Here is a 24,248-nt window from a genome sequence, read left to right on the forward strand (position 1 = left end):
CTTTTCTATAAACTCAACCTCAACTAACTAAAAAGGATTCTAACTCTAATAGGTTCGCAATATGCGTACAATTTTGGTCGAAGACAACTAGTGCCCTATTAGCTGCCTTATCATTAATTATTAATTCCTTCATATGAAATTTTCACGCATCTGCTAGCTAATGTTTATTTACTTACATACTTATTAGAAAATGGGCGCGGCAAATTGATATGTGGGGGACACGGTTGCCACTGTTGTTTGTTTCCAACCAAACTTGGTTGCTTTTCTTTTATTTTTTAAAATTTGGTTGTTTGGTGGTTTTTTCTCGGCTTTGGTTATATTTTTTTTTTTAATTAGAAATTAGCAAATTTTTACTTTCAGTTGAAAATGGCTCCTCGACGAGTACAGTCGTGCTGACCTGTCGAGTTTTGTTATGGCAAATATCTGATTAATATACAAACAAAAAATGAAGTCGGTTCATTAAATATATTAAACTTTTAAAACAAGAGAAGACAATACTACAAAATAATAATTACATAAGTAATTTAATAGACGTTGACATAAAGAAAATGTATACTAAAATTAAATAAAAATGTTAAAGCGTACCGTTGATACGGTTGTATCATATGAACAAATTAACTGTGAAATAAAAAAGTAACATACATAACTGTTCCAAGAAACGAAACCAGAATTACAACCTAAAAATATAACTTGACGAATATATATAAAATTGTCAAATTGGAGGAATAACCTGGCGACATGAGGACTTAGTTCCCAGCCATTTAATTTCCAATCTGAATAATACATTCTGACATATAACCAATAATTAGAGGAATAACCTGGTTACTTGTGGACGATTAAAACACAATACTCGTTTTAAATTGATATAATTGACAAAGAATTGAAAGGAATAAGACGTATGATACAAATATAAGCATAAATTTTTGAACGTGGTTCTGGCCCTCAGCGATATTACCATCGTGTATCACTTGAGCGACGTTTGGACACAGCATTTGAAAAATAACATACTAAGATATATATTTTGAAAGCAGAGGATTATACCAACCTACCCAAAACCCAAAAAAAAAAAAATGTTTCTTTACAATAAACAATTTTTTCAAAGCATTCTGTACTGTAGAGAAATTTTAAAGAACTCATAAAGATCTCATCCGATTTTTGCCGAATTTTCTAAAATGAAATAAACTACGCACACTTCGATTCTTTTACGAAATTTCGGAAGAAAATATGTAAAGCAATGAAAATAATAATGAAGAATTTCTTGCAGAATTTTCTTAATTTTTCGTGCAGAAAGTTCTTTTCGAGTTCGTGTCAACCCCTCCATACAATTTTACAGAAATTAGAGACCCTAAAGATTTCGTTAAGACTTCGGGAGCTTTGGTTTGCAGGGATGTTTTGCATGCACATATAAAAAGAAAATATGGTGTGGTGATCTCCGAAATAGTGCTATAACTTCTACCGCTTAGACTTTGTTACTTTTTCAATTTTTCCTAATAAACAATCGTGGTACAAAGCTCAATAAAAATATTAAAAATAAAAAATGTTAACAAGCCACAATAACATTGACGAAAATATGTCATTGAACGCACAAGCATTTAAATAATTTTTGTTTTCCGAAATAGCAGCTACAACTTCAACCAAAATGTAAATTAATGTTGTTTTTCCACAAATTTTTTATTAAAAAAACGGTTTTAAGCTCAATAAAATTGTTGACTTTTTATTTTTCGTAATGTTTTGCTTTTTGTAATAGATNTTTGTTTTCCGAAATAGCAGCTACAACTTCAACCAAAATGTAAATTAATGTTGTTTTTCCACAAATTTTTTATTAAAAAAACGGTTTTAAGCTCAATAAAATTGTTGACTTTTTATTTTTCGTAATGTTTTGCTTTTTGTAATAGATAAGTGGCTATAAAATTTAGTTGTTTTTTCTTCAGAGTTTGGTTGGCTATTTTTTTACCAAGTGGCAATCGTAGTGGGGGATACCTTGCAACCGATTGGAACAATAAAAAACATCGATAACCAAATTTACTCGAGCGTGTCGACTAAAGGTATGATTACATGCTGAAAAGTGACGATTTGAGCGTAAAAGCGTAACCTTGTCATACTCGAACGCGGTCGACTTTACCGAAAGTAAAAAAAATTGTTCACAAAGTTTAGAGCGAGGTACACGCTTTTTCAGTTATACAGGGGTTTTCTAAGAAATTTTTAATTTATTTTTATTGGCCTGCTGTTCGTATCTANAAAATTGTTGACTTTTTATTTTTCGTAATGTTTTGCTTTTTGTAATAGATAAGTGGCTATAAAATTTAGTTGTTTTTTCTTCAGAGTTTGGTTGGCTATCTTTTTACCAAGTGGCAATCGTAGTGGGGGATACCTTGCAACCGATTGGAACAATAAAAAAAATCGATAACCAAATTTACTCGAGCGTGTCGACTAAAGGTATGATTACATGCTGAAAAGTGGCGATTTGAGCGTAAAAGCGTAACCTTGTCATACTCGAACGCGGTCGACTTTACCGAAAGTAAAAAAAATTGTTCACAAAGTTTAGAGCGAGGTACACGCTTTTTCAGTTATACAGGGGTTTTCTAAGAAATTTTTAATTTATTTTTATTGGCCTGCTGTTCGTATCTATAATGGATGGGAAATGTCTTACTTGCTTAACTAAGTACCAATACCCCATTTAACCGTGGTTGCACATATTAGACATTTCTTGATGCATTTCTGAACACATGGGTATTTATGGTTTTTTTATGGCCTTATAACAATTATATTCAACAATTTTTATTGAGCTTGAGGCCGATTTTAATGAAAAACTATTGTGGAAAAGCAACAATAATTTATGAAAATGATAGAAGTTATAGCTGAAATTATATACTGGGATTTTTTTTTCTTTTATAGATTGCATTACCCGAAACTCTGGAAATTTTATTCGACTGCGATGCATATTTTCGCGCTTGTTGGTTTTTTAAGTTTTCTTCAACTTTTAAGAGCAAAAAACATCATCACAATACAATTTAAAAAGTTAGAACCATCTTCCTGCTTCTCTACAGCTATGGACCGAGACACTTATAAAACTGTTTCTTGTGTCCTCTTCCCACCCAGGACCTCTATGAAGCTGGCGGGACAGTTTTTTTCCCAAAGACAAATTCCTATCGGATAATTTGCCGTTCATTATCCGTGACAATAATTCTGCTGCGGACATATTTTAAAATATCGCGAGCTCTGCTAACTTCTGTGGCAAATTATCAAATAGTAACTTTTGGGTGTTGCCGGTTTCCTTANGAGACACTTATAAAACTGTTTCTTGTGTCCTCTTCCCACCCAGGACCTCTATGAAGCTGGCGGGACAGTTTTTTTCCCAAAGACAAATTCCTATCGGATAATTTGCCGTTCATTATCCGTGACAATAATTCTGCTGCGGACATATTTTNGTATTTATGGTTTTTTTATGGCCTTATAACAATTATATTCAACAATTTTTATTGAGCTTGAGGCCGATTTTAATGAAAAACTATTGTGGAAAAGCAACAATAATTTATGAAAATGATAGAAGTTATAGCTGAAATTATATACTGGGATTTTTTTTTCTTTTATAGATTGCATTACCCGAAACTCTGGAAATTTTATTCGACTGCGATGCATATTTTCGCGCTTGTTGGTTTTTTAAGTTTTCTTCAACTTTTAAGAGCAAAAAACATCATCACAATACAATTTAAAAAGTTAGAACCATCTTCCTGCTTCTCTACAGCTATGGACCGAGACACTTATAAAACTGTTTCTTGTGTCCTCTTCCCACCCAGGACCTCTCTCTGAAGTTGGCGGGACAGTTTTTTTCCCAAAGACAAATTCCTATCGGATAATTTGCCGTTCATTATCCGTGACAATAATTCTGCTGCGGACATATTTTAAAATATCGCGAGCTCTGCTAACTTCTGTGGCAAATTATCAAATAGTAACTTTTGGGTGTTGCCGGTTTCCTTAATTGGTTTTTTGAACGTGTCCTGCAGAGCACGCGATATCTTTTCAAATATGTCCGCGGCTAAATTATTGTTGTTACGGATAATTTACAGATAATTAATGGCAAATTATCCGATAGGAATAGTGGGACACCTTCAAAAACCCAATAAAGAAACCAGTTAGACTCAAACTAATTATTTGATAATTTGCCGTAAATTATCCGTTGTTTATCCGTGGGACTAAAAATTTTGTAGCAAACGTATTTAAAAATAATATCGCGAGCTCTGCCAACTTCCGTGGAAGTTAGCAGGACAACATCAAAAAACCAATTATGGAAACCAGCTACACCCAAACTAACTATTTGATAATTTGCCGTAAATTATCCCTTGTTTATACGTAGGGCTAAAAATTTTGTCGCAGACATATTTATAAAAAATATCGCGAGCTCTGCCAACTTCCGTGGAAAAATCGTTAGCATTATTTCTTCGGAAGTAATGCATTGAAATTCTCATTTACATTAAATATCAAAAATTAAGGCATTAATCTTTTTTATTTACATTAAAATGCTTTGCATTAAAAAATTTAATGCATTTTTCACAACTCTGTATTAGAGTATAGTTCAAAGCACTAGAATCCATCATAAAAATATCAAATTTCGCTAACGTATATGCACTCCATCAATTTTTGTAAACTAACACATTGACAATCTGCATGTTAGTAGTGCCTGTAATAATAAATGGTGAACACACCAAAACTGCGACAAATTGGGAAGCTTATAACTTACACAAAAAGATTCAAATATTTTGAAATTCAAATACCATGAGTTGACCATGATCTTAGTTTGACGTAGAAAACATTTCTTTTGAATTTGATTCCTAGTTAAAAATGGCAACCGAGTTAGAAGAGAGACAAATTATTTTGCACGAGTTACGAGAAAACCAGGGAGTGGGGTGAGCATGGTCAAAGTGATTAAAACAGTGCTCGGAAGGTCCTCAGTGCGTTTTCGCGAGATCCGAAGGTTTTGTCGCGTTATGTTGCAAAATACCTACGTAGATCGCAGTTTTTCGTAAACGTGTTATGAATTCTAAATTAAAAAATACAACTGCATTGTTATGGACTACGAAACGGATTGCTTTAAAAATTTAAAATATATTGCAGGTCAAGATTTTTATACTGCTGCAAGTCGTCAAGATGCTGTAAACTGAAATTGAAGTCAAAATTTCCAAAAAACAACATGGCTTTGCAAGAAATTTGTTCCTGTGGCCGTAAAAGCAGCCCTTTTTTCCATCCGGGACAATGAACGATGATGCTGTCGTGCACTTGCATATGGAGAAAATAATAACTAATATTTTAACATTTTAATAATATCTAAATTTCCAATTTATATAATGTAAACAAATTAATTTCAAAGCCTTCTAGTTTGTTTCTGGTAGTAATCTCTAAGTGTCGCAGTTTTGGTATGTCCACCATTATCGCTAACAGTTCATTGCGTATGTCGTAAAATAGACTAAATTGTACGACTCGACAACATTAGCATTGACTACTGTCGTCCTGATATAAGTAGCCGACGAAAATCGTCGAAACCTATCCAGTGCTACCAAGTTTTTCCGTTTAAATAAAAATCAAATGAAAATTAATTCATAAGTAGTTTCATGGTATGTATAATTACCTTGGTCTACTGAATCACAGAAAATAAATTTCTTTTCCTTTAAGCTACCACTGTCCGCTGGTGTAAGTAAAGCGCTGTTTGCACCTGGTGTGTTTTTTAATTACATTAATTATATTAGAAAATTAAAAATAAATCAATATGATTTTATAAACCAGCGTCCTTAATACATGTATATATTGAATTTAATACTACAGAGCAAAATCTTACCTGCACTGCTATCCGTACTAACTTCGCCAGATTCCAACACGTAATTGTGTGCATCAGCAAACTTTTGTTCGATCAGCTCCTCGTCGTCATCCTCCCCGTCTTCCAATGAAATTATAGACGCCGCGTTTATTTGCTTTCCTTGTGATGGGAAGGACTGTTGTAATGTTATACCTCCGCTTGGTCTAGGTGACACCGTTGATGGCAATATTGCATTCACGTTCACAAACGACGACGTTGTTGGCAGAAGTGTTTCAATACTGTTACAGGTACTATTTCCCGCTGTCGTAATTGCCGCAAAGGAAGTATCTTGGTTTTGTAGGAAATTTGACGTTTTCATTACCACATCAGGTAAGGTATTCACACTGGCACATTCTTCACTACTAATTGAAGAGATCGTATCCTTTAGTAGCAGATCAGCGGGTTGCTGTTCGAATTTAGCAGTGTAAAGATTGCTATTATACATGAAACTTTCGGTGGTAAGCGCTTTTGTTGAGGATGAGTTTGTTGTTAAGCTAATGCTGCCATTCAACTCTTGGGAACTTGAAGTAGCCGATGATACGGATGGAGAAAGTGTGTTTTTGGGATCGTCACCAGCAAGATGGCTTATCTCACGTTCTATACTGGTTGCTGAGTCAGTAATATCATAATCATGTGGATGTGGATTTGGATGTTGTTCCTGTCCCTTTTGTGTTTCTATTTTCATTTGTTTGCTTTGTGTTCGATTTTCATAAGCAAACTCTGACTCCGAACGTTTGCGTATATTACCACTACTCCCACATTCATTTTGTCTTTCATGTTCCAACGCGCTTAGCGTTAAGGTAATTTTAGATTCTGCAGCTATTGGTTTGTTTTGAATACCCCCACAGTCTGAGCGTAATAGGTCAAATGTAGAGGATGAATCTGTGCAGCCAATATTTTCCTGTTGAAAATAAATGAAAAAAAGTTTATTAAGAAAATATCATAGTTTGAGCCAGACAATAAATCTGTATAACCAATATTTTCCTGTTGAAAATAAATGCAAAAAAAGTGTATTAAGAAAATATCATAGTTTGAGCCAGACAATACATCTGTATAACCATTAAGTTAAAAATAAAACAAATGTTGAAAATTTAATTAAATGAATGTATTCAAGTTATTACAATTAACACTCACCAGATCACAAAATGTGTCAGTCTGTTTTTCGTAATCGGTAGTAGAGCTTTCCGTATACTCCTGCTTGTGCAGCTGTTCGGGTTGTATTTTCAGCTCTGTTTTAATAGTATTTACACTTATATTTGCCAGCGGTTCATCCATAAATTCTTCATCCTCCTCTTTCACATCTACAGATGATGAGGATGTTGTGTTTTCGGCACTTTCAGTGCTCGCTGCCGATGCCACAGTTGTCGTCGTCGTTGAAGTTGCTGCCGCAGAGGCAGCTAATGATGTAGCCGTGGATGTCGCTGACGTTTTAGTTGATGTCTTCACAATTGTAGCAACCAAACCGCCTTTGCTTTCCAATTTAAACTCAAGACGCTCATCCATTAGATTAGTATAACTATCACTGCTTTTGCCACTACTGTAACTTATATTGCTGCTACTACTACTGGTGCTACTGGCGCGATTGTAGGATTTTTCGCCCCATATGGGCTCAAAATGTTTCAATTTCCATGGATCTAATTTGTTCTTTTCCCTCTCGGCTTCTGTTTTCATTTTCATTTGATTTTCAGGTGTGAATTCACCTTCCGCCAATCGTTCACGCCATTCCAAGCAGGCACGTGCAAAGAACTCATTATTTAGACTGGATGGCCCCAATTTTATAGCTTCCATGGGAGCCGTGGAGTCAGTAGTGTTCTTGCGTTCAACTTCGATGGCTTCGCGATCCACGCTTGGTAGCAATTGAATGAGGTTATACTGATATAATGGAGGCAGCATAGAAAAGGTTTGTTTGTTGAGTAAGGCTCTCAAATTCGTAGATGCTAATATTGAGTCTGGTGTTTCGAGGTCTATTTTTCCATCCTTTGTCTGCTCAATTTGAGCAGCAGTGGAAATTTTCTTGGAAGAACGTCTACGTGGCTTAAAACTAAACCCGGGTATGGATGCGAGAACTTCACGCATTGTGGACGCTTGTGTGATGGCTGTTAAGGGTGTTGTTAAAGATGCGGCTCCGGTTAATGGCGTGGCGGCTACCGCAGCTTTGGCTTGTTGTTGTGCACGACGACTGCTACTGGCACGGCTCGAAGGGCTCGGTGTTGTGTTCTTTCCACCAGCGGTATTGATCACAGTATTGGCAGTAGCAGTGGACATTGCAGCGTTACTACTCAATGTTGCTGTCGACGTGACTGCAACCTTTTTCTCGGGTGGTATAGGTTTAACGATGATACGAGGAACATGACGCCTAGAAGTTCGATTGAAGTTTAAAATATAATAAATCAGAAAACTTATATTTTTATATATTTGTCATTAGTAACTAGACACTCAAAACTAGATCAAATAAGCATTGAATTTATGTAAAAACGCGTACCGTAAACTGTGGCTGTGCTTTGCGTTGCTTGATAGCTTACTTCGCGAGCTGTGCTGTTCGATCGCTGTATCTAATGCTAATGGATCCTTCTCCTCCTCTTCGCTCAAGAGATTCACTTGCTCGTTTTTTTCTTCCATAGGATCGGCGATCATTTTCTGTCGCACAGAAGATGAGTGGGTTTCCATTTTCAGCGAGTTTTTGCTTTGTTGGGATGTTGTTGGGCGATAAAATATTGATGTACCCAATAAGGTCGTTCTCATACTCTTAGCGTATGAAGGCAGATTAAGGTCCTATCCGATTATTGCTATAAAACGACGAAATCTAGTGCAAAGTTAAACCAATTAGAAAGTTTTTTTTATTCGTATAAAGCTTAACGCAAACAAAAAACAAGAAAGAGTTGCAGTTTACTTGCCTCTGCTTTTAAAGTAGGTACTTAATTAGGTCTGTTCGATGAGTGCACTAAAAGTGTAGAACAGTGCAACGCAGGACAACATCTGACATTTAGCGCAAAAAATACCTTCGTTTAGTGCAAGAAAAACTCTCATCGAACGCTTTTAATTGCACTAGAGTACTCTAGTGCGTTCATCGAACAGACCTATTATTGCATGTAAATTTAGTTCTAAAATTTTAGTTTTGTAACTTTTTTTAGTTCTCATGGCTTGCTTAAAGTAAACTAAATAGCCATTTTCATAATTTTGTGCTAAGCGATGTACAGTTTATAGGTTATTATGCGAGCTATAGTTTTCTTTTCTTCTTTTTCAACTAGATAATAACCACTACAGCGGTCGATTGTATTTATGTAGAACCTCATGGAAACCTATTTATTATCGTGTGCATTTTTGCAATGAAAAAAATTTCACATGAAAAACAAATTAGGTGGTCGGGCTGAAGCAATGGAATCCTTATAATGAAGTTCACTCAAACAAAGTAGAAAGAGTACAGTCTTTTCTAAAATGGCTATGCGAAAGATGTCTTGGCATGGTTATCTTTCAAGCAGACGTAAACTGCTTGGGTTGCAGTCACTGCAGGATAGAACGGACTACTTCTCAATTATGTTTGTATACAATGTTTTGAATGGCAATATTAATTGGGCCGAACTTGCCAATTTAATCAATTTATCTGATGCTCCACGTAATCTGAGGCATAGTATATTGATAGGTACAATGCATACCACCAATTACGCTACTAATGAACCGATTCCTATGTGTATAAGGTTTTGAAACACTTACTCCAGCGTAATCAATTTTAATTTAAGTATTGATAGATTTACAGCCGATTTCACCAGCAATTTATTTTCTGTCATTTTCTATATAAAATTCAAATTAAACAAATTTCTCACTTAAAGCATGTTCACATCAACGTAATTTACGGCTCATTTGTAATTTATAAGCAAATCATGCTGAAATCATGTAATTTCGTTTTGTAAAATCGGTCAATAAATTAATTAGAAATGAGATAATTTATCATAAATCAAGAACAAAATGAAGAAAAAAAATATTTCATTTATTTTAACCCGCACTGTTTAGGAGATTCAAAAAAAAAATTTGAAATCTAGTTTTGCACTTCTTATCAACTGAACAGTTGCGTGTTAGATAATCGTAATATTTTTATGATCATTTAAGACAACATGTTGTGTTTTGAATTTGACAGCTAATGTATCAAGCCGTTCAGAAGGCGCATAATGATCACTGATTTTTTTTAGCAACGGTTGCGCTCAACTTCTGCGCCTTCTGAACCTACCCAATGTGTACGTGTGATCACACATCGATGGTCCTGTGCAATAACGACACAATTCAAAATTCGTAAAACAAAAACTGTTACTACTGTTAAGTGATTCTTGTATCTAATCCTTGTCTAATCCATTTCCATCCCTTACTCAAGTAAGCAGTAAGGATTGTTAAAGTAAGTACAAAAGATGAGACATGGATTCGACAAGGATTAAACACATGAGCCACTTAACAGTAGTAACAGTTTTTATTTTTTGAATTTTGAATTGTGTCGTTGTTTCACAGGACCATCGATATCTATAGAAATTATGAAAGAAAATGTGAACGTACCTGCTTCATGTGAAGTAATTTGATGTGAACATAGTTTTAAATTGATTTCGTGAAATTTGCTGTTAAAATGTATCTCTTCACAATCTTTAATTAAGATATACCTAATTGCTAAATAGTCTGAGGGAACCTACTTCTGTAGATTGAATGAATTAATAAATAAATAACATATTTAAAATATATAAATATATATATTTATTATTTATTTATTTATTTACATATTATAGTCTATGAACAATACATTCTTACAGACTATGAGAAGGATAAAAAGTTATTAATTTAAATGCTTAATTTAGGTAATTGCGAAAAATCGTTTTCGATAAAATTAGAGATTGGATTGAATTCATTGGCAGCTCGACAGAGGGGCGCATTGCAAGCGTCATTACTACTATAAAATGTATAGTAGAGCCGAAGGGATCTTTGAGGAACATTAAAGTGAATACGTTCCAAGAGGTAAGAGTGTAAACCTTTTGAACTCGCCCGATCCTGTCAATCTTAGTTTGATGGAACGGGTGGCAGATGAAGGCATCAAACTCCAGATGGGAGCGAACGAACGAGGTATGTATATAACAGTTTTAAGGTATGCGGATTAGAAAACTCAGCACTATTCCTCCTGACTAAGCCAAGCATAGCATATGACTTAGAAATTATGAAATCGATGTGGCCAATAAAGGAGAGCTTGGTATCAAATATAACGCCAAGGTCCTTAATTTCTCTGCGTGCTGCCTGAGATATGGTACGTGGTAACAAAGACATTTTAGGACTTAGAGAATGTAACATGAAAACATTTATTGATATTAAGGAAAAAGCGGGATTAAAGGCACCAAGCGTGTACGAATTGGTTCTGAGCTCTCTCAGCTAAAGGGGATGCCTGCTGGAGTGCCTCAGGAATCTATACTTGGCCCACTTCTTTTTAGCATATTTCTAAATGACATTTTTCAGGTCTGCCTAAAAGCTAATCTCCATGCCTATGCTGACGATATTCAACTATACTTATTGGCTCCTCTGGTGCAAGCAGATCGATTGTGCGGCGATATTAATGCTGAGCTATCCGTTACTTCCAATTGGGCGAATGCCAATGGTTTGCATCTCAATTGTGATAAATCACCAAAAACGAAAATGTGATAAGTCACTTGTTTTGCCAATACTTAATAAAAAAAACATAGATTTCAGCTTTTTATCGCCGCTGATCATCGCTAACAAACTCTGAAAATCGTCAGCAAGGTAAAAAATTTAGGGTTTATACTAAACTCTAACCTGACTTGTACAGACCATATTAATGCAATGGTTGGGAGGGTTTATGCTACCTTAAGAAATTTAAAAGTGTCTGGATTTTATACTCCACTGAGTACAAGGCGTCAGCTTGCCCTACAAATAATAATACCGAGAAACTTGTTTTTCTATATAGACTGATTGCTATGGAATCTCCAGGTTACCTTTTTAATAAGTTAGTATTTACTAGGTCTGCACGGGTAACAGATCTAATTGTCATTAACTTTAGTACGTTAGCATCAGAGAGACCGTTCTTCGTCAACGCTATACGTTTGTGGAACTCTACCCCTGCTGGTGTAAGAAGTAGTCTAAGCAGAAGCAACTTGAAGCAATCTATTTACGCACATTTTAAGAAATAATGTTTTGAATGGACTGGCCATCTATATTTACCTATCAATCTTTATCAACATTCTTAATTTATTTTCTATCTTTGTATGTTTTTATTTCTTACCGTATTCCTTGGTACTCTTAATCTTTATTGTTTAGGGATTATAATTATAATGTTAGTTTATTTATTTGTCCTTGTTTTTATTCTTAAGTTGCATATGTATGTATGTATGCTTTTCTCTTTGTCTATATTTAAATCAGCAATTTGTTGTACTATAAAAGATTATATCTTATTGTACTAATGGTTATACATTTAATAAATGAAATGAAATGAAATTAAGCTAGCATATTGTCAAGTTCCATTTGGAGCATGAGCATGTCGGCAGTGCTCGTTATGTTCGAGAATATTTTTAAATCGTCAACTTATAACAGATATTTTGAAAACGAGATGCATGATCTAATGTCATTTATAAACAAAACAAAAGACTCGAGAATACTACCTTGTGGCACGCCCGAGGTCGACGCGAAGGTGTCAGACGAAAAACGGGCCAGCGCCTGCAACACATATAACAGTTTAAGAAAACAGAATGGAAACTTAGCCGTTCGAGTTTCGCGACTAAAATTCTATACGACACCTTGTCGAAAGCTTTCGAAAAGTACGTGTAGATATAATCCACATTAGATGCAAAAGAAAACGCCGATATACAATATTCGCTATGCGGTCTGCAAGATTTGAGACCGTGGAACGCCCTGGTACAAAACCATGTTGGTTTGGGCAAATAAGACTCTTAAACGAGAAATAAATTTTCTCCTTAACGATGCATTCGAACAGTTAAGAAACTGTGGACAGCTTAGAAATCGGTCTATAGTTACTAATATTGTTTTTGTTTCCGCTTTTGAAAATTGGAGTTATGATGCCCGATTTCCAAGCATCTAAAAACACCCAAGAAGAGATTTATTATCATTACATTTGAAGGGGTTAGAATCAAAAGGATCTAAGTAGATCTGAAATTAAATCAAATAAACACTATATTTAACTATACAAATATGAGTATAACTTATATTTTCAAAAAATATCACTTAGACCTTTATGATTCTAACCCCTTCATTTATCGTTAAATAAAACATTAGATGGAATTGAAGAGCACGTTTTTTTCGATTTTACAAAATTCCAAGACTCATTTTTAAATAAAACTCTTTTAAAAAACGCTTGTACATTAAGTGGTAACACTGACTATTGGTTGACTTGTACTTATTGCAATATTTATTTCGCAGATTTTTGAGCTTCTTTAATCGAGAATTTTACCAAGGTAGTTTATACGGCTAACTTTGGGTGGTGGGAATGTTGGGAGGAGCAAATGTCAAACAAAATGGTCTTGAAGGTGTTAAAGCAGTAACCGGCATCCAAGTCGAAGTAATTGAAGGTAATATTATTATTACCTATAGTGATCGGTGTAAAATGATAAAATTCCATTTTAAGAATGGGCGCTACATGATGCACACCTGCGGCTGTAATTGGAGCAAGACATTCGGTGATGTTGTAATTTACACCATCACAAATGAAAATTAAATCCAAAATTCTATCGAGCTCGATTACAAAGTGGTTAATTTGCGATAAATTAAGGCTAAGTTAATTATCAATAAGATAAGATTCATGAAAGAAAGATAAATTATTAGGAGTGAGCCCATTGTTAATATAGCTATTTGACCAATTAACATTACTAAGATTAAAACCGCCGAATATACAGATTATTGTCCCCAATCGTATTGTGAACAAAATATGTAATGTTGTCAGCATGTGCCCTGCATAGGCTATCCACACTATTCGAATATACGAAGAAAAAAGAAACAGTGAACAAGAAATTGACGACCCAGCAACCCAAACGCAAAGCTGATCCAGTTGTGAGTCAGTATTTTCCGGATTAATCAATGAAGCGCGGAATTTTCGATTCACTGCAATCAAGACGCCTAAGCCCCTGGAGCAACAACTCTTAACAGCGTCTCTTATCTTTCCGGAAGGAAAAAAAAAGAGTTCAGAGAAAAGCGGCTTATCGAATAGTGCAGAAGAAATTCCAAGTTTGAAATTTACCCATTTGACGGAGTTTTGAGGCTCATCGCACATATATAAAAATATATAAATAAATAAATATGTATTGCAAAAATTAATACATAATTAGGTTGTGGCAAAATAGCTGGTTCTTATTAATGCCCGCGTGTCGATGATATAGTCGATGATATTATCAGGCAGTAGACTGGAACGAAGAAAGATGAAGCCATTTCATTCGTGCAACCCCTAGGTCTTAGCAGGAGTTGCAGCCAACAATGTTGATTGTTTTGCCTGGTCTCGGCGGCGCCACCAAGGCAGTAGCAGAATCATCTGGCACGTTGACCGCACAAGATCCCTGAGAATGAGCACTAACACTGTCAGAAGAATTCGCAGGCCAGTTAACAGCACTAGACCCAAGAGAATGCGCACCGCCACTGGTGCCAGCAATAGCAAGGTATGTTCGGGCATCAGTACCACCAGCAACGTCGCGAGCCGCAGCAGCAGGTGTCGAGCGAGGCGAATGTAAATTATCCGCTATGGGCAGTTTATCAGATCCATAACATCAGAACGCACGGGATTTAGACCACCATTAGCTTCACACCCCTTAGCAATGACAGCATCAGCACCAGCAGCAACATCGCCGGTGTCAAAATCAACATCGGAAGACAAATTCACAATATTACAGAGCATTTGGTGATGGGTTAACAGCAGTATTTTGGGATGAGATAACAGCGACATTCTTATTCTTCACATCCACTAACGATTTAATTTCATTGCGGCGCCTCTTATTTACACTCCCCACATTTTCAGTGTGTTTTGTTGTTGTTGTTGTTGTAGCAGCATACAAATTCCCCAAAGACTTTTTGGGGAGTGTTGCTGGAGTGTGTTTTGTATTAGGGGCCAATCGCTTTGCAGACCCAATGGGAGACGAAGCAGATGAAAGAGCATCGTTTAAGGCGATCGTTTGACAGGTATACCATTAAAAGGCTCAAAAAGTTATCAGATTTAAATAAGAATTTCAGTGGTATGTGTTGAAAATAAAAGATGCAAAGTGTAACAAAATTTAGCTCCCGGCCTAAATTGGAAAGTTTGTGTGGCTTTGAGATAGGTACATACGATAGCCCACAAACGTGGTCACCGCACAAGAGCTTTGTATGCTAGTATTCATATACAACATCTACACGATAAATTGATTTCGAAAATAATAACTTTCATGAAGTTTATATAATGAAAAATAATTTTTACATATTTATATGTACATATGTATGTATACATTCCAATATTTGCACACGGATAAATAACCAAGTATAAAATCATGTAATTAGAAGCATTAAGTCTTTGAAAACCCAATCTCGATGTATGTACTATATACATAGATACAAATGTTNATATGTACATATGTATGTATACATTCCAATATTTGCACACGGATAAATAAGCAAGTATAAAATCATGTAATTAGAAGCATTAAGTCTTTGAAAACCCAATCTCGATGTATGTACTATATACATAGATACAAATGTACATACATACATAGGTATATGCATGGAAATGTACATACACACATAAATAAACGCCCTAACCTTCTTTAGATGGAATGATTCTGTAATACAAAAAATAAAAAATATTTATGCCCATAACTATTCTACAATATTTTAAGTGAATTTTGCATAATTTATTTAGCACGAAGAAAGAAGTTACTAGGCGTGGGGTTTCGTTCTTCTCCATCGTGAACACTCAGAATTGCAGGCTTCTGTTTACAAAGTTTTTAGCTAACCATCGAATGTTTTACAATCGGCAATGTGATTAGCGAATATTTTAACAAAATATGTACATACATATGCACATATTCAATCTGCCCTAATATACGGGTGCGCAATATACACTTACTATAGTTTTTAAAATTCAGACTTACCTGACCTGTGGACTCATTTTGAACCTGGAAAATCCAACGATACAAAGATGAGAAAGGCGAGCTTTTGTAGTCAAGCTTGACTTGGTTTTATATCCAAAATTCTGGCGTTACGTTTTTTCTGCAATTTTTCTAGAGCCTCTAAAGCACATTTCTTCTGTAGATCTCAGATTTATCGCATCACTTTTCTTCCTACCCATGAATAGTGGTGGATGGATAAAGTCGTGCGTCGTTTATTCGTTCCCGTTTTTTATTTCGTTTTCCCTTTGTATCGACTCACTATTCAAATCATTTTCATCAAGTCTCCTTTTATCTCGTTTCTCTTTTTCCCCCACTTCGTACCCTTCTTTATCAGAACTTCCTTTTCGGCTGCTCTTTTTTTCAATTGCTGGAATGTCTTCGCAACTATTTTTTCGAATTTTCATCTCCTTATTGCCTGCAATTTAATGATTTTTTCCACTATCCCAGATCCTCTTACTCTAAAGTAGTTAAGTGTTTGCTTTAATTTGTTTCCGATTTTCCTTTTTGCAATTATTAATTCAGTTTTACATCAAATTTGCATAAAGTAGACAGCGGAAGAATTAAGACAAACCAACAAACAAAACCAAATTTTCCTGTTTTCGTTCGTTTTTGACAGACCCAGCTGACAATTATAGAAGCAACTCCTTTTATCTCGCACTTATTGGCCACACTTGCTTCATTGTCAGTCTAGTTATCCCTTTCTCACACCAATGCAATGGCATAGTTATTGCAATTCAAAGTTTTTTCTTTTACATATCTTTTCACTTTTTTCGATCCGCAGTTAGACACTCAGATATTTTTCCGATTAATCCGCACATTATGTAATATATCCATATATTAATAAAATATTTATTATTTCCAAAACTAAAAGGGTGAAATTTCAATAATTTCACCGCACTATAGCTTCTTTCTACGTGATTTTAATTTTTTCTCGTCCATGTTCTACTCGACTCAATACTTTCTGACAGGGTTGCTTTGGGAAAACTGTATGACTTTTTGCGCTGTGTTAAAGCAGTGATGGAAAACGGTATGCTTTCTAGAAGCAGTGTAGAGACACCAATACTAGGCACAGTACATTGGGTAGATGTATTCTTTTAGTGTCGTTAAAAAATGATTAAGGGATTCCCTTAAACTCGTAAAGTCTTAAACCGTATAAAGCTTATAAGTTTACGAGGCTTTTATGGGAACGCCCACTTTGTGAAAAGGTGTATAGGTGCGTAAAGTGACTGTTTGACAGATCAACCAGGATTTTGGGAAGCAATTTTTGTTTCGAAGTATTTTCCATAATATCTTGTCTCTATCACTCTTGACTAAAATACATTTAAAAATGCCGAAAATTACCATTATTCTTTCACTTGTTTTCATTATTTTATCATACATTTTAGTCTAAAAGTTTCGGCCCCTTGGCAACACTGAAGTTTACGAGGTCGTTTGCGCATCGAATTTGCCTCGTAAATTTACAAGGTGCTCGTAAGACTTTGTTTATACACGGACACTTTTGTCGACGCGGTTTTTCACATTCCCTTTTGGTGTTGCTCGTTTCATTTACACACGGCGTGTTTTGTGTGTGCAATTATGGTTGTCAGCCATGAACCAACTAACAAGATCACGCAATCGGAAAAGAATGAAAAGAGTAAATTTCTGAGCGTTTTTGACATCTGTCTAAAAATGAAAACAAACAAAGAAAACGAAAAAGGCGCGGTTATTGAGTGCGATTAGATTTGTATTTATTATAAAATATAAAAAGTGAAACTTGATGACAATTAGCAAAAAAAGTTCATAAAATATGGTTTTAATGATTGAGAGTGTTTTACAATCGCATATTATCGGCACCGGCCGATTTNGGAAAGAACGAAAAAAGTTATTTTCTAGCTGCCGAAATCTCGACGCCATCTTTGTTGTAACAAGTAAACAACGTAGAGAACGGAGAAAACCGCGAAATTGTTGAACGCATGAAAAATCATTTTTATTATGCAAATTCTTCTATAAATTATGCCGTTGTGTTAAATTATTCTTTATCTTATGTGTACACACGTTGTCACAAGCGAAAATGAAGAAAATTGCAGTAAAAAGCCACCACTAAATTGTAAACAACGAAGAAATGTAAACAAACGGTTAATGTCAAAATCGTTCAACTTTTTTCCTAAATGCGATTCTAACGGGCTAGTCTCCAGCCCGCGTGATCTTGTCTTTTTGGTTCATGACTCGGTGCCCCTCTTCTTTCCTCGTCACGCTCTCTCCTACAAACGTCGAGTTGCGGCAACAAAAATCGCCGTGTGTAAATGAGCACTAAATAGAGCTCCATACAAATTTTGACAGTTCTTTCACGAGGCTCGCAAATTTACGAGCTTTACGAGGTTTACGAGGCTTTTACGAGTTTAACTTAGGGTTTACACCGGACAATACTGTCATGACAATAGCGATACATGAAACTTTTTTTTGTCAATGGCGGTTCATTCCCTCTCCAAAAAGGTGGGTTAGAGGTGCCATGCCCACTTACCTTTCGCCCACCGCCCATTTAAAGAACGGCCATAAAGGAAAGCCAACCCTTACTTTCTTTATGAAAAACAAATCCTCATGCTTATTTGCATAACGATAAACAAACTTATAGGACTCCTAAACCACACAAAATCATTGTGAGACTTGTGTAAGTCAATATCGTGGAAATCACTACACGATAAAATTGCACAAACCTTATTTTGGAGAAACGTTGCTCAAGTAAATATGAATGTTCGTTACATATTTTGATAGCTTCAGTTTCAAAACACAAAAATATGAATACAAAAATTTTTTTTCCTACACTCGTATCCATGTTTTTAGCATGATCTAATAATAATAATAGTTGCGTTCCCCAACTTTTCTGGGCTAAAACCTGTAAAACTGTCAAAAGGCAATAGAAGCCAGAGAGCCGAGTACGGGAACGCTTTCTGCCAAATTCCTGTAAATTCTTGCAACTTCTTGCGAGTTAGGGAACGCAACAATAATAGATTGGCGCTTACACATAAGTTAGTGTTTGGCCGAGCCTCTCCTCCGACTTGTGGCGTGCGCCTTGATGTTGTCACACAAAGCGGAGCGACCTACAGTTTTACGCCGACTTCGAACGGCGATTGTATTTTTTTTTATGAGAAGCTGTTTTTCATGGCAGAAATACACTCGGTGGTTTGCCATTGCCTGCAGAGGGAGGACCGCTGTTAAGAAAAAACCTTTTTCTATTTTTTGCGATGTTGCTTTGACCAGGGCTTGAACCCAGGTGCTGATGAGTGAAGGCGTGCACTGCTTACCACAACACCACAGCGGCCGACATGATCTGGACACCAAAATAAAAGCTAGACTAAAAATTATGCAGTAGTTGCCATACACAACACAAATTATTGTACAATAACAATATTATTTTGATTTTTGCGCAATAACTGTGTAATTTAGTACAAACAACCCCATACACCGCACACACGATTGACGCAAGCCCTATCATTCCCACGAGAGCCGGTTCTACGTACGGGAATGGCTCGGGTTTTTTCCGACCAAGGGCTGTTGTTTCGGTCGGTCGGTTTAGGTCGGCGAAGTATCTCAGAAGTTGTTCGTCCATATGGCTACATTTGCTACGTATTCTTTTGCTCAGGGCTGGCATCGAGTCAAACCCAAGCCCGAAAACTTCACCTGTTGTGTATGCCAGAGACGACTACACCACAAATCCACCTTAGTCAAGTGCAATGCTTGCAACGGGTGGAGTATCCTCAGAGTTTGTTCAGGACTACGGATCCATCGGCAGTATACCACATCGTTTGTGGCCCCCTGCTGATCAAACAGAGCAGCCTTCACGGCTAACCCCAGTCCACCTGAGCAGCTCAATACAAGCACCACAACACAACAACACAATTCACACGACAATGCAATGCACACCACAACCACGACAGACCACAAAACAGACACAACCGCACCACCACCCACACGCCGCCGCCAACAACTCCGCGTTCCTCCTACAATCTGCACGGTATGTCAGACAAGGATATTCCGTAACGTGACATCAGTCAAGTGCAACACCTGCTTTGGCTGGTGCCACTTTAAGGCATGTTCAGGTCTGCGCACCACGCGAGATTTTACGAGGAACTTCGAGGGTCCGTGTTGCGCCGCTCGGTCGCAAACCCCACCGGACGCCACCCACTACCACCACAGGGCGGCAACCGCCACAACAAGGCACACAGCCAATGGCGGCAAGGCCACACATATCCCTCACAACCTGCATAACAACACGTCTCCCGAACCACATGAATCTCATTTAATTTAACTGTAACGGACTTCAGAGGAGAGATCGAGGAGATAACCGTCTTCATGGTAAGGCATGGTATATTGACAGCTGGNAAACCCCACCGGACGCCACCCACTACCACCACAGGGCGGCAACCGCCACAGCAAGGCACACAGCCAATGGCGGCAAGGCCACACATATCCCTCATAACCTGCATAACAACACGTCTCCCGAACCACATGAATCTCATTTAATTTAACTGTAACGGACTTCAGAGGAGAGATCGAGGAGATAACCGTCTTCATGGTAAGGCATGGTATATTGACAGCTGGGAGACGAAGTTGCACAGCAATTCAACATTGTTGAATTGTGCCGGATACAACGTGCACCGTCGAGATCGCGAGCGATATAATGGTGGTGGCTTACCATTCATCACGCACCACACCGTGCTGTATCGTTTTATTGAAGCAGACATCGACCGCAGGGATACCACCCTAGAATGTCAGGGCATTGCTATCCGGTCGGGCGATGTTGAGCTCGAGATATTTAACGTTTACATACCACTTGTGACTTGCTTCCCTGCAGGATATCAGGATAGCTGTGCTCCTCAGAGATGAAAACCGTATGGTAGTAGATGACTTTAATGCGCACCACGATCTTTGGCATTGAAGCCTGTCAAACGATCGTAGGGGAACAGACTTGGCTGAGCAGATAGACGATTCGACATTCTGCACAATGAACGACGACGCACCCACCAGGATTATGGGCAGTTGCTGCAGCTCGCCAGACATAACAATAGTCAGCGCTGGCATGATAAACAAAGTATCATGACGACCTATGCTGACTTTAGCATCAGACCATCTGTCCATAGTCATCTCAATCGATAAACCAACCGACTTTGTTTCCGCGGAACACCGGACCTATATCAACTTTTCTAAAGCTGATCAATATATGAAAAAATGTCACTGCTACTGCAGCTCGCTTCGTACCGACAGGATGCATCACGGACCCCGTCCAAACTTCCCTGCTGAAGCGGCTGTTCTAGCCGACGAAGCGCGACGACAGGGTCGAAATTTCTTTCGGCGACCATGCTTCGTCGGACCCGGAGCGATGCGCGAGCTATTTTAGCCGACAGTTCATACTGCATCCTCCGGCGGACAAAGCCAAGCGTCGAGTGACCAGAAGGCTGCACAAACTGCCAACAACTTGTGTCCCCCTTGCTTTCACAAGTTCAGGTGGCCATCGATAAGGCGAAAGCCTCCAAAGCCACGGGTCCCGACGGAATATGCATGTTGATGCTGAAAAATCTGGGTCCTGTTGGAGTAGCGTACCTAACGGAGGTCCTCAATATGTCAATGACATCTGGAAAGTGGGGAGAGTGGTCCCACTGCTCAAACCGGGGAAACCAGACAACAAAGGAGAATCTTACTTAACGCCCCGAAAACTCTAGAGGCCTCCGTATTTCACAAACCACCTGACCCCAGCGAAGCATCAGCATGGTTTCCGTTAAGGGCACAGTACAACAACAGCACTTAACGCCATAAGCACTCGGATAACCCGTGGCCTTAACCGCAACCGTCCCTGTGAGAGAACTATTCTAGTAGCGTTGAACCTGTCAAAGGCGTTTGACACCGCCAGCCACTCCAAGCTACTAGAAGATATAGAGGCCTCCTCTCTCCCATAGAGGCTCAAACGGTGGTCGGCGAATTATCTGAGTGGTCGACACTCGTCGGTAATGTTTAGAGACAAATCGAGCAAGGGTGGTGTCCTCTCCTCACTACTGTTTAACTTTTACATTTCAAAGCTTCCTCAACCCCCAGAGTGAGTCCCAATTGTCTCCTACGCCGACGATTGCTTGATCATGGCGTCTGGGAATGGAATTGATAACTTGTGTTCGAAAGTAAACGGGTATCTCTCCGAGCTTTCTCGCTCCTTCACTGCAAGGAGCCTAACCCTCTCTCCTACAAAATCCTCTGCGACCTTGTTGACCACCTGGACGAAGGAGGTCAGGCTACCACTGGGAATTCACGTCAATGATACCCCTATTCCGACGGTGAAGAACCCCAAAATACTCGGAATCACCTTCGCCAGTCTGCTCTCCTTCTCTGCGCACGCAACCGCTACTGTCAACAAAGTACAGAGCCGCAAGGTCCTCAAGTCGCTAGCCGGCAGTACTTGGGGCAAAGACAAAGAAACGTTGCGCAGATATGCCAAATGAGTGTCCAGCATGCGGAGAGACACTCCATGACTCGAAACATCTCTTCGTATGCCCGGAAAATCCGACAACCCTAACGCTTTTGTCTTTGGGGACCGACGCTGACCAGCGACTGAGATATTAACCGATATGAGCGGGGTTCTGTAGACGCTACAACAACAACAACGCAATCCCCATATTGCGGAATGTTTTTGTGTGATTTAGGGGCAGCGTGTGCGAAGATATGCCGGGTTGTATTTCCTTTATAAGAGTAACCAAATAAAACTTATAAATATCTACATATAAAATTTTAAGACTTTAAACCATGATAAAAGCATAGTAAGGTAAAACCGTTCTCTCAATGCGTCGGCCATGATTTTTTTTTGAAGTTTGCCAACATTTTAAATTCGTTCAAAATTGAGAGTAAAAAAAAGGAATTGTTCAAAGTTGTTGTTGTTGGAGATTGAAAATGAGAATGTGTGTGTGAGTCGGTGTGTAAAATTTTAAAATTAAATTGCTTGCAAACGTCAAGAATTTGAAAAATTCCTCTCAGCGGTTCTACCTTCCTATATTTTTATCATGCTTTAAACAATAAGAAAAAAAGAGATTTTCCTTTAAACTAGTAGTATTATTCATAGTTTTTAAAAATTTGTGAACAAAGTATCAAATCTTAAAATTTAGAAAAATAAGTATCAAAAAGGATACAGCTTCGGTAGATTCCACGACCATCGATAGTTTTCCAGCTCTACCGCACTGTGTTCTATTTTAGAAAAAAGGACAAAATCAAACGAGATAGCGAAATAAATGTGGAATCCAGGAAAGACCAAATTGACATGCAGTGTTGCCAGGTCATTGAAGCGAGAAATCGTCAGTTTGATTCCCAATAATCGTCATTTGCATGTAAAAATCGTCAACACATAATAAGTAGTAATAAACACTGGTAGAGAATATACGTCATTATATACTTCTCATTAGCAGTAGAGAACAAGGCGGCGAATTCATAAATGAATTCACCTTGATAGAGAATTGTTACAGAAGCGATCTACAGGAAAATTTTTTTCATTTTATTCTAGCTTCTGATAGCTATATGTAAAAAATAAAAAGTTTCACTTTTTAAAAATTTTAGAATTCGCATTAATTTTAGCTTTAATATTTTTATTTGCAATAAAATCACATTTTTATCTTGATTTTTTCAAACTGTAATGTTTAACCGGAGATTAGTGTTAACCAGACATTGAGGGCCGGTTGTTCAATGTCTGATTGGCACAAAGCGGAGGTAGAAGCTCCGGTTAAGTACAACGACAGCTTTATCGATCCCATGTTACATGCATGATGTCGAAATCGTCGATAGTGTAGTGGTAGTGATAACCAGACGTTAAACAACCGGCCCTGAAGAACAGTGATAGTCGTTTGATTAATCATGTGTAACTCAATGGTGATGGAAATGTCCATCAAACACTCCCATCACGTTTTTAAGGCCATTTACCATTGCCATTATTTCGCGTGTGTGTCCAAGGAATTTTGACATTTTTGATACTTCACAGCCTGTTGCCTCACTCTTTCCTCAAGAAATAATGGAACGGGCACACGATTGAGAGAATACAAAGATTGCGCGGATCTCGGACCGCTATTCCTCTCTTAACGAATTTGACAGAATCGTTGTTTGCATGACGTCACACTTGTGCAACTTGTTTACGTTTTCCTTGCAACATTTTTTCTTCTTCTTCCATTCTTGCTCACGTTTTGGCATTTCTCTCTCGCAATTGCACCAGTGTGACGTCACACAAAAGTTATTCTCAAAAATCCTCTCTGATCGGCGCAATCTTGTATTCTATCATTCTTGTA

The 24,248-nt window shown here is 37.6% G+C and overlaps 1 protein-coding gene across 1 annotated transcript; it reads right to left on the reverse strand.

Annotated features, from left to right (window-relative positions):
- Positions 1-5,379: 5,379 nt before the first annotated feature.
- LOC108368840 (polycomb protein Asx-like) lies at positions 5,380-16,956 on the reverse strand. Its single transcript, XM_017623774.1, has 6 exons — positions 16,539-16,956; positions 15,946-16,421; positions 8,331-8,651; positions 6,983-8,204; positions 5,831-6,749; positions 5,380-5,707 (listed from the first exon to the last, which is right to left on the reverse strand). Exons 3-6 carry the CDS (start codon positions 8,588-8,590, stop codon positions 5,577-5,579), a joined length of 2,532 nt encoding a protein of 843 aa, XP_017479263.1. The 5' UTR covers positions 8,591-8,651; positions 15,946-16,421; positions 16,539-16,956; the 3' UTR covers positions 5,380-5,576.
- Positions 16,957-24,248: the final 7,292 nt, after the last annotated feature.

The sequence above is a fragment of the Rhagoletis zephyria genome, unplaced genomic scaffold (genome assembly GCF_001687245.7).
Source record: "Rhagoletis zephyria isolate East Lansing unplaced genomic scaffold, Rhagoletis_zephyria_1.1 Rzeph_scaffold_03354, whole genome shotgun sequence".
NCBI lineage: Eukaryota > Metazoa > Arthropoda > Insecta > Diptera > Tephritidae > Rhagoletis > Rhagoletis zephyria.